Genomic DNA, 12,450 nt, shown 5'->3' with positions numbered 1-12,450 from the left:
GTGCCTGATGGTTCTGGTGCTCAGAGCTCTGTAGTGCTGGCCAGAAGGCAACAGTTAAAAAAGGTAGTGGGCAGGGTGAGTGGGATCCAGAGTGATTTCTCCAGCCCTTTTCCTCACTCTGGAAGTGTACAGTTTTTGAAGGGAGGACAGGGGGCAACCAATAATCCGTTCAGCAGTCCGAACTGTCCTTTGTTGTCTTCTGATGTCTGATTTTGTAGCTGAACCAAACCAGACAGTTATAGAAGTGCAAAGGACAGACTGAGTAGAACTGGATTAGCAGCTCCTGTGGCAGGTTGAACTTCCTCAACTGGCGAAGCAAGTACAACCTCTGTTGGGCCTTTTTCACAGTGGAGTCAATGTGGGTCTCCCACTTCAGGTCCTGTGAGATGGTAGTGCCCAGGAACCTGAATGACTACACTGCTGCCACAGTGCTGTTCAGAATGGTGAGCGGGGTCAATGTTGGGGTGTTCCTCCTAAAGTCCACAATCATCTCCACTGTTTTGAATGTGTTGAGTTCCAGGTTGTTATGACTGCACCAGTGAGCCAGCCGTTCAACCTCCCTTCTGTATGCAGACTCATCTTGGATGAGGCAGAGGACTGTATTGTCGTCTACAAACTTCAGAAGCTTGACAGGGGGGTCCTTGGCGAAGCAGTTGTTGGTATACAGGGAGAAGAGTAGTAGGAAGAGCACACATCCCTGGGGGGCACCAGTGCTGGAAGTTAATTGAATTTCCCAGTCTCAATAGCTGCTGCATGTCCATCAGAAAGCTGGTGATCCACTGACAGATAGACATGGGAACAGAGAGCTGGGTTAATTTATTCCATAGGAGAGCTGTGTTGATGGTGTTGAAAGCTGAACTGAAGTCCACAAAAAGGATCCTTGCATATGTCCCTGGTCTGTCCAGATGTTGCAGGATATGATGCAATCCCATGTTGACTGCATCATCCACAAATCTGTTTGCTCTATAAGCAAATTAAAGGGGATCCAGAAAGGGTTCTTCCTTCATTTCCTTCCTTGCTTCCTTCCTTAGCTTCCTTCATTCCTTCCCACATTTCCTTATTTCCTTCCTTCACTCCTCATTTCCTTCCTTCTCTTACTCCCTTGATATCTTTCCTTCCTTTCTGCCTTTTTTCTCGACATTGGTCTTTGTTTTGTTGTGCATTTAAGATGCTGTGTCAAGTAATAAACAGTTCTGCTTTTGACGCAGCACAGACAGCTAGCTTTTTTAACATATTGTATAAATGTTGAACGTGTGTGAATGTCCTCTTACTAACAAACTCATGGCTCTTTAAAGATCTTTGAAGACTTGTATAGAAAAGCTGGTGAACTCGTCTAAAAGTATTTTTTTCCATTTGCCACAACATTTAGTTTGAGATTCCGTTCACATAAAGGTTGGTGATTTTTAGATCAGCCTTGTGGTTATCGTCAGTGTTGCTCGCTCATGTCTCGGCATGTCAAATATTTGATTGACATTTGAAGCCTTAGGCACTTAAACACTCATTTCTCATGAGTGAGAAAGTGTGGCTGTTTGAGTTTGTGTGAAATCCATTATCAGGTGCTATGTGATATATGTCAGTCATCTTGCTTTAATTTGTGTCTCTAATGGCTGCAGGATGCAGATTAACACACTGAATATCAGATTAATTCCTTGCACAGCTTGCAGGCTTTTTACCAGCGTGTGTGGGTTTGAGAAGAATATAGATCTAGATGAGTGATTAAAATGACAAATATTCATATTGAGCATGAGACAAATAGGCCTCTCCTAATTGCATGATCTTTTTTTTTTCATCTTGCATTTTCTCTCTCACCACACACACACGTAAAAACAGACTGCATATGGTCAGCTTATTTCAAAGTATGTTAGAATCAGCTTATGTACCCTGAACACAAACACACGTTGGTGCGGCTATCCTTATGAGGACTCTCCATAGACATAATGATTTTTATACTGTACAAACTATAGATTCTATCCTCCAACCCTACCCCTAAACCTAACCCTCACAAAAAACTTGCTGCATTTTTACATTTTCAAAAAAACATCGTTTAATGTTTTTTAAGCGATTCTAATTAAGGAGACACTAGAAATGTCCTCATAACCCACATTTATAGCATAATACCCTTGTAATTACCAGTTTGTAACCTAAATAAATGTCCTCGTAAACCACCCAAACCTGCCCACATATATACACACACACACCTGACCCTACAATCATGAGAATATGACCATCTGTTCTTCCTCTCTGCTTGTCTTCTTCACTCTCTCTCTCGCTCCCTCCATTCTCACTTATCTGTGTAAACTGATCTGTTCTCAGTGATCATTCATTCAATCTCACTCCTGTGTGTGTGTATGTGTGTGTGTGTGTCACCTGCAGGGGAAGAAGTGTGTGTTGTAAGGAATATGGATTTAAAGGATTGAATTTCCCATCATGCATTCTGGATTGAGATTTGACTTAAGATGCAACATAATATAGTTTTTATCATTCAACAGAGTATTCAGTGATTGACAGGAAAGAGTTTAGTACCATAGCTTGCTTGCTTTCATACTTTTCTTTACACTACATTTTGTACTTTTATCATACTTGTTAATTTTGTAATACTAGTTTTATTCATTCTTCTAATAGCATTATTTTCTACATATTTTATTTGTTTCATTTCTTTCTTTTGTACTTAATTTTGTTGCACTTTTCTTACATCTGTCCTTTCTTATACTTTTTTATATTTGTTTATACTTTTGTTTATACTTTGGTAATTTCATTTTTTTCTTTCATTATTTTCGTTTTCTTTTGTTCTCTTGTTTATTCTTTTGTGCTACATTTCTTCTTTTATTTGTTTGTTTATCTGTCATTTATAATCTTTCCTCATTTTGTTTTTAGTTTTCATTTGTTCTTTGTGTTTTGTTTATTCTTTCATTTTTGTCTTTCTGTCTTTCATTTGTTGTTTTGCTTGGTCTTCCAAAAATTTAGTTTTTTCTTTTTGTCTTATTCATTCATTTTTTCTGTCTGTCTTTTTTTTTTTTTTTTTGGTCCTACAAACAGTATTTTGTTTATTCTTTTTCTTTCTCTTTTGTTTCTCATTCTGTCTTTGTCTTTTGCTTATATTTTCATTCTTTCTGTACTCTCTGTATATCTTTCTGTCTTTTGTTTGTTCATTTATTTGGTCTTTTGAACATTTTTCTTAATTAATTTTTGTCTTTTTGTATTTCATTTATTCTTTCTTTAGTTGTCTTATGTTTGTTCTTTGGTCTTTCAAAAAAAAATTGTTCATTCTTTGTCTTTTATTCTTTTTTTTATAATTTTTTCTGTCTTTGACTTTCACTGATATTTTCATTCTTTCTGTCTTTCATTTGGTCTTTGAAACATTCTTTTGTTCATTTCTGTCTTTGTCATTTGTTTATTCTTTGATGCTTTATGTTGCTGAATTTCTCTTTCATTTATTTATCCTTTGGTCGTCCGGATGTCCTTTCATTCGTTCCATCTCTCTTATATTTTGTCAATTGTCCTGCCCCCCCAACACACACAAAAAGTGATATTGTTCTGTCCAAAGCAGGAGGGTTTCATAGTGTCTGTCAATCAAACACTGATCTCCGTGGTAACTGTCATATGGCACAGAGCATGATAATCTCATTCTGGACTGTCCATATGTACACACACACACACACACACACACACACACACGTACACACTTGTACACATGCGAACAGCAGCAAACACGTTTTACACACTCCAGTGCTCATTTGAGGCCTGAAGCTGCTCTTGGATTTAACACAGATGTGCTGCATTACTTCATCATTACGGCATCATTACTCTCATTTACTTTGATGTGTATGATATAATGTACTCTATATAACTTTCATTTACTCATTTACACTTGCTGTATGTGCATATAATGTGTATATTTCTCTATAGGTGACACGTGTGCCGGTGGAGAGCTGTTCTCAGTACACAACATGTTCTGAGTGTTTGAGCTCTAGAGATCCTCACTGTGGATGGTGTGTCCTTCACAACACGTAAGTAAACATGTAATGCACATTTAGCTTAAATTACAGACCTCCTTGCATGCATCTGTTATACCGATAAAATATGTAAAACTGCAAATCATCAGCTGATCTAAAATTTGTTGGTCTGAATAGTTCACCCAAAAATGAAAATTCAGTCATCATATACTCAGCCTTGTGTCGTTCCAAACCTGTATGTCTTCCTTTCTTCTGTGGAACATAAAAGGAGATGTTCCTTTCCATCTGTGTTTGTTTGTGTGCATCTGCACGCAGTTGTTTATTGCAATCGACTGTAGTTTGGCACATGGGTTTATCAAACTCTTCCTCAGGCTACAGAATGAAGTCATGTGTATTCAATATTCATTGATATTCATTTAAACAGGGCAATGACCTTCCTTTATTTTGCTCACTGGAGAAACATTAGTAGGATTTTATTGTGACTCTGGCAGCAGAGATGAACTGTTGGTTATAATATAATTATAACTCAAAAAATAGTCCCACCATCCACTCTTCAACAATAACTGTCACATCTAGTTCTGATCCCTGAAGATTAAGCTTTAGATGTCTGAATTTTGCCTTTGGGGGTCCATAGAGTTTGTATGTCAGTTAATGTCTGAATGCTTAGATTACATTAGTTGATAGATTATTTGTGTACAGTATGTACTCTTGCTGTCCCTTATAGAAAACAGTGATCTAGCAAACATTTGTGCAAGTTGTCTGTTTTTCCCAAAACAACCACAAGTCAAAGAAACAGATTTGCAAGGGTTGCTAAGTGTTTTCCCATGCAACATTCACAGTTAATGCTAATAAAAGTAAAAATCCCATTCATTTACTCTAGTACAAAATTTATTTTTAATGATTATTTATAGCCGTTTCAAGATAGACCAACCATGAGCTCTGAGGTACTAAGTGAGGATATATTTTTCTGTTGAAGTCACGAGTAAGTGTCATTTCAACGAATACAAAAAAACCAAAAAAAAAACAACTGGTGTTATTGCCGAATCTCTGATGAGGAACTACATTACCCATAATCCTGAAGAGAGATCCGCCAATCTGAAGCTGCTGTTACTGTGAAAACAGAAATTGCGGCAGAAGAGTTCAACAGCATTAGCCCGTTCCAGTGAAGCATTGTAAATGACATAGTGTTTTGAGAGTGTCTCAAGACACTCAAAGAACTTGTGTAAAGGGATCACAGATACCGATGACTCATAATCCCAGCTCAATGTGGCCAGTACTGATAACCAGTAATTTTAGTTGTCACTTGAAACAAAATATGTGTCCTTTAAAAGTTTGCAGACAGACATACTCGGCAAAGACAAATGATCTGCGAAAATGTCAGCAGTAATTCCACTATCAGCACAATAATAATAATTGTATTTTCCCAATTAACAGGCAATAATGTTATCATCCACTGATATATTGTGCACAGCTACTTGTATATTTGAATATATCTGAACATTTTGCAATAAATTTAAACTAGTCTGTACTTCTAATTAATTACATTATGTTGATAGTTTTAAATTGTACCATTGTTTCTGATTCGATTATGTAATTTGTGATGCTCCATGAGATTGTAGTTAATTTAGTAAAAACAATATTTATGTACCCAATTTTGTACCTTTTTTTTTTTTTTTTCAGATTAAAAATGTTTTTGCTTCAAATCAAAGTTTGTAATGTGATTAATTGCAGAGCTAATTGGTTTGGTTTTAGGTTTAGAACTCTTTATTAAAAACTTTTTTTTTTAACTGAGTTTATCAAAATTTTAGACTGCTTATGAGTGGACTTTTTTAAAAGGAAATGCGGAGAATTTCTCCTTTAAATGTATTTCTGTCTCTTTGTCTCTAGTTGTTCTCGTCGTGATCGCTGTGAGAAAGCCGATGAATCCCAGAGATTCGCTTCTAGAGTGGATCAGTGTGTGGAACTCACCGTCCAACCCAACAACGTCTCCGTCACCATGACTGATGTCCAGGTGTGTGTTTGTTTGAGAATTAGGCTAGATATTAAATAATATATACAGTTGAAGTCCGAAGTTTACATACACTTAGGTTGAAGTCATTAAAACAAATTTTTTAACCACTCCACAGATTTAATATTAGCAAACTATAGTTTTGGCAAGTCATTTAGGACATCTACTTTGTGCATGACATGAGTCATTTTTCCAGCAATTGTATACAGACAGATTGTTTCACTTTTAATTGACCATATCACAATTCCAGTGGGTCAGAAGTTTACATACACTAAGTTAACTTTGCCTTTAAGCAGCTTGGAAAATTCCAGAAAATTATGTCAAGCCTTTAGATAATTAGCCAATTAGCTTCTGATAGGAGGTGTGCTGAATTGGAGGTGTACCTGTGAATGTATTTTAAGGCCTACCTTCAAACTCAGTGCCTCTTTGCTTGACATCATGGGTAAATCAAAAGAAATCAGCCAAGACCTCAGAAAAAAAATTGTGGACCTCCACAAGTCTGGTTCATCCTTTGGAACAATTTCCAAATGCCTGAAGGTACCACATTCATCTGTACAAACAATAGTATGCAAGTATAAACACTGTGGGTTCATGCAGCCATCATACCGCTCAGGAAGGAAACACATTCTGTCTCCTAGAGATGAGCGTAGTTTGGTGCGAAAAGTGCTAATCAAGGTAGACAAGTATCTATATCCACAGTAAAACGAGTCCTATATCGACATAACCTGAAAGGCTGCTCTGCAAAGAAGAAGCCACTGCTCCTAAACTGCCATAAAAAAACAGACTACAGTTTGCAAGTGTACATCTTTAGACAAAGATCTTACTTTCTGGAGAAATGTCCTCTTGTCCAATGAAACAATAATTGAACTGTTTGGCCATAATGACCATCGTTATGTTTGGAGGAAAAAGGGTGAAGCTTGCAAGCCAAAGAACACCATCCCAACCATGAAGCATGGGGGTGGCAGCACCATGTTGTGGGGGTGCTTTGCTGCAGGAGGTACTGGTGTACTTCACAAAATAGATGGCTTCATGAGGAAGGAAAATTATGTGGATATATTGAAGCATCATCTCAAGACATCAGCCAGGAAGTTAAAGCTCGGTCGCAAATGGGTCTTCCAAATGGACAATGACCACAAGCATACCCCCAAAGTTGTGGCAAAATGGCTTAAGGACAACAAAGTCAAGGTATTGGAGTGGCCATCACAAAGCCCTGACCTCAATCGGATAGAAAATGTGTGTGCAGAACTGAAAAAGCGTGTGCGAGCAAGGAGGCCTACAAACCTGACTCAGTTACACCAGTTCTGTCTGGAGGAATGGGCCAAAATTCCAGCAACTTATTGTGAGAAGCTTGTGGAAGGCTACCCAAAATGTTTGACCCAAGTTAAACAATATAAAGGCAATGCTACCAAATACTAACAAATTGTATGTAAACTTCTGACCCACTGGTAATGTAATGAAAGAAATAAAAGCTAAAAGAAATAATTCTCTCTACTATTATTCTGACATTTCACATTCCTAAAATAAAGTATTGATCCTAACTGACTTGAGACAGGGAATGTTTTCTACGATTAAATGTCATGAATTATGAAAAACTGAGTTTAAATGTATTTGGCCAACTTCTGACTTCAACTGTAAATGACAAAAATTAAAAAGTAAAAACCCCAACATGGAGCAACAGACAGTGTATTTTACAAACAAATCTTCTTCAGTGTTGTCATAGACAGAACAGATGAGATATGTGTAAGTGGGCCAAGCTTTCTTATTCTGTCTGTTTTCTCCATTGATTCTACAGCTGGTTCTTCAGGCACGGAATGTTCCTGATCTTTCCGCAGGAGTGGACTGCTCCTTTGAGGATTACACAGAGACTGAGGGAACAATGCATGGGTCACGAATCTACTGCCTCTCGCCATCAGCTAAAGAACTCATACCCATCACACACCACCAGAGTCAGTAAACACGTGTGTTTGTGTGTGTGATCGTGGAACTGTGTGTGAACACAACTGGGCTGAATCTAGTATAGGTTACTATTAAATAGAAGGGATAATATACAGTCAGCCAGTCATAATTGCAAAACAAAACCCGATTATTTTGCAGTAGTGGCCGGCAGACTGTGCATTATCCCACTTATTACAGACAAATACCAAAAAAATACATAAATGGACATGAAATATTGATTCGAGTTGAAATAATGTTATTTCATGACAAAAAAGAAACAGCGGAGTCTCCAGAAACAGCTGAATTCCACCTCCGGTTTGCCTTCGGAGTTCTGTTGAACATGAAATATTGATTATGGTTGAAATAATGTTATTTCACGGGAAAAAAATAGACTGCAGAGTCTCCAGAAACCGCTGAATTCCACCTCTGGGTTGCCTTGGGGTTCTGTTTCCATACATTTTTAGAAAATGTCTAACTGCTTATTATAACTACTTGCTAAATAAATAAATAGACATGAAATCTTGGGTTTAAATAATTTTATTAGCCTACTTGAAGAGATCGCAGAGGGATGTGAGAAGTAGCGAAGATTACTCCCAATACCCTTATAACCGGTCTGATATCACTATTTGCAGTTGTTTTTCAGAAATATCAGACTGCTGGATGGTGTAATTGACCATTCCAAATTGAGTATTCCAGAGAGGCATGTAATAAATGGTATCAGTCTATTTCTGTGATTGGGGCAATGTTTTTGTTTTCAAATCTTAGACTGCATCTAAGTCAATTAAAATCTTTCTGGTATAGTTTACGGGATTGGGATTTGTGCACATCTGGTTATGAGCAAGGTTATAACGCTGTTCTATATTATTTCATCATTACATGATGAATTACTGCTTTGTTACAACATCATAAGGCTATTTTACCACTGTTATATCTTCCATGAAGATGGAAGAGATCTCGCTAAGTTCCTCCTTTTTCTTTACAGGAGACACTCAAGTGGTGAAGCTGTATTTGAAATCGAGGGAAACAGGGCAGAAATTTGCCAGTGTGGATTTCACCTTTTACAACTGCAGCATACACAGATCGTGAGTCCATTTCCTCTCTTTATCTCTGGTCCTTTCGTTTTACCCAGAAACTCATCACCACTCAGGGGTGGGTGTCATATTTCTGGTTCCATGGTAACCGCTGGAGTGTTGATTGACAGTTAGTCTCTTGAAAACAGACAGCGCTTAGAATCCTTCTGATAGTGGACACCCACTAAACCAAATCTCAATGAACTGCTGTGTGTGTATGTGTGGCTTCGAAGATACTCCAGATGGGATCAGGCTCTTTTGGGAGGTGTATGTAGTTTCTTATTGCAGGACAGATGAGCCCAGTACTGTCTCCAGAGAGATAACCCACACACACACACCTCCGAGTAACAGCAACTCAGATACACAATACTTTTCCATACACACACACAAACAGCAGTGTGCTTTAAAACTAGGTCACATTGCTTTTTCCTGAAAAGACAAACTATTATACTAAGTATACTATACTAAGTATTTGAGTATATATCACACACACTTAATTTGAATAGTAACACAAAGGCATAGTTCACTCAAAAATCTAAATTCTCATCATTTACCCACCCTCATGCCATCCCAGATGTGTATGACTTTCTTTCTTCTGCAAAACACAAATTATGATTTTTAGAAGAATATTTCAGCTCTGTAGTTCCATACAATGCAAGTGAATGGGTGCCAAAATTTTGACACTCCAAAAAGCGCATAAAGGCATCATAAAAGTAATCCATATGACTCCAGTGTTTTAATCCATATTTTTTGAAATTATATGATAGGTGTGGGTGAGAAACAGATGAATATTTAAGTCCTTTTTTGCTTGAAATTATTCTTCCTGCCCAGTAGGGGGTGATATGCATGAAGAATGTTAATCACCAAAAACACAAGAAGAAGAATGTAAAAGTGATCTGTTTCTCTCACACACCTATCGTATCACTTCTGAAGATATTGATTTAACCACTGGAGTCTTATGGATTACTTTTATACTGACTTGCATGATTTTTGGAGCTTCCAAATTTTGCCACCCATTCACTTGCATCGTATCTTCATTTGACTTCAGCAGATGAAAGAAAATCATACACATCTGAGATGGCATAATGGTGAGTAAATGATGAGAGGATTTTCATTTTTGGGTGAACTACCCCTTTAATAAAAATTGGAGAATATAATTTTTAGAACAATTAGGATTCCTCCAAATTCACATTATCATAATACAAAAACCTTTTTAAAAGTTCTCATCAGTGTGATGGAAAGAAATAATGATACATTTAAATTAGTACTTAATGGGTTTTTGTTATGAAATAATTGTGAAAAATTGATATGTCCTGTGGTCTGCATGCTATACCCTGTCTAAAACTCTTTTTAACAGCATTTTGCTAGTTCTTTTATAATTATATATGTTTTAAAACAATTTTAATTGAGAGACTTTTAAAAATTAATTTGTCACACCTCAGGACCATTTCAAATGAAAAGGTGAAACTAAATGAGCTATTGGACCTATATATGCTGTTTACACTTAACCTTTCACATTCATATAAATGTTAACCTAAAATCTTGAAATCTTTAACCTCAGTCACTGATATATTGTGCACCCCAACTTAAATATTTGTTTATATCTGAATATTTTGCATTAAATGTAAAATAGTTCATAATGTTTTATATAGGATTTATAAAATCTTGATCTTGATAGGTTTTGTATTTTGACAATGCAATTAAGCACATTTTCCCCAATATTCGCAAAAAAAAATAAAAAATCATTCTAAATACTGTACTGCGAAAAAAGTACAACTATATATATTATAGTATTATACTTTATACTATATAATACTATACTAGTATTATACTATATATAGTATATTTTAATAAAAAGTCTTACAGTGAAATATTCCACTGTAATACAGTGAAAATACTGTAATACTGAAGCATATTTTTATAACATTAAAATTTTTGTTGGGTTATTATAATGACATCAGTACATAAGTATTAATGTATCTATTTGTTGCATATTCGTATTTGTTGCACTGCCTTTAATCTGTGCTGGTTTAAATAACAAATCAATGTATTACTGTACATTTTTACTGTGATGAGAATCAACATTAAGAATAATAGGAATTCCAAACATCCAGATGCATTCCAGTAATGAGAATGTTACAGGAAATGTGCTAAATTATCCTGAAAACAAATGTACAAATTCAAAAAAATTTAATGATCTTAAAACAAACTTAATTTTCTTAATGCAAAATGCAATTAATATTTTTATTTTTTTTTTCACGTTTTAGTGAGATTCAATTGTGATTGTCCATGATGAGGGAAACTTGAAGTGTCTGTAGGAGGCTTTAGAATAGACAAGCATTTTAATTTGAGAGTAAAAAAAAAAAAGACCCTCGCATAGTGAGAGAGGAGAGCATTAGAATTCTGACCCTCCAGCGTGTGGGGGTTTATGTTGAACAGATCAGGGACAGCCTGAAATTAACACCCGTCTCGGGGGGGGGGGGGGGGATGTGCTCAGCGTGAGGGGCTTAACATGACTGGGGAAACCAGGGGAAACCCTAAAATTACCCCCCACTCCAGACGGGCTGAGGGTGAGATGGAGGATTAAATCTTCTGCGGGGATTGTTGGAGGGGTCGGGAAAAAAATAAGGTCACATTTATTATTTTCCTACCACTTTTTTGGATTGGGGCAGAGGGAAAAGGAAGACAACGAGAGAAAGGAAGGACAAAAAAGAAGAAAACAGGGAAAAAGAACATTTATACTTGTTTTCAAGTATAAATCTTTTAAACAAGATACATTGAAACAAGATACTTCCTTGCTTTAAAATAGTGAATTAATTAATGTTAACGTGCATTTTTTATTTTATTTTAATATTGTATACAGTATATTGAAATTGACATTTACCAAGATTAATAAATGCTGTACAAGTATTATTCATTGTTGTTAACTAATGTTAACGGAATGTTAATGCTTTTTCAGCGGAACCTTATTCTAAAGTGTTACCAGAAATTTTAAAGAAGATATCTTTATTATCCCATTGGCAAATGATATATATATATATATATAATATAGTGAAAGCATAAAACAAAATTTAGGTTAAGGTTTATGCTTAAAACAAGAAAAACAAACCCATTTCATTTCACAATGGGATTAGAAAATACCACTTATATATATATATATGTGGTATTTTCTAATCCCATTGTGAAATGAAATGGGTTTGTTTTTCTTGTTTTAAGCATAAACCTTAACCTAAATTTTGTTTTATGCTTTCACTATATTATATATATATATATATATATAATATATATATACACACACACACACACACACACATGCACATGTGTATGTATAATATAAATGAAATTGTAATTTTGTAAATGAAATAACAAAGACCAAGGGGAAAAAATATATTTTTATCTTGTTTTCCAGTCAAATTTATTTAAAACCAGATAGATATAAGCAAAATTGCATAAAATTGTATTTTCATATTTGCAAATTGACCAA

General features: G+C 35.8%; 1 protein-coding gene across 1 annotated transcript in view; it reads left to right on the top strand.

The window, feature by feature from the left end:
- Positions 1–12,450, top strand: part of LOC127448657 (plexin-A1-like) — a 204,745-nt gene that overhangs the window by 112,703 nt on the left and 79,592 nt on the right. Inside the window, exons 5-8 of the mRNA XM_051711354.1 lie at positions 3,907–4,007; positions 5,841–5,964; positions 7,754–7,907; positions 8,879–8,978. Coding sequence (XP_051567314.1) covers positions 3,907–4,007; positions 5,841–5,964; positions 7,754–7,907; positions 8,879–8,978 — 479 coding nt within the window. The remainder of the gene's footprint in view (positions 1–3,906; positions 4,008–5,840; positions 5,965–7,753; positions 7,908–8,878; positions 8,979–12,450) is intronic.

This window comes from Myxocyprinus asiaticus, chromosome 12, assembly GCF_019703515.2.
Source record: "Myxocyprinus asiaticus isolate MX2 ecotype Aquarium Trade chromosome 12, UBuf_Myxa_2, whole genome shotgun sequence".
Taxonomy (NCBI): domain Eukaryota; kingdom Metazoa; phylum Chordata; class Actinopteri; order Cypriniformes; family Catostomidae; genus Myxocyprinus; species Myxocyprinus asiaticus.
This window is presented reverse-complemented; position numbering and strand designations above follow the sequence as displayed.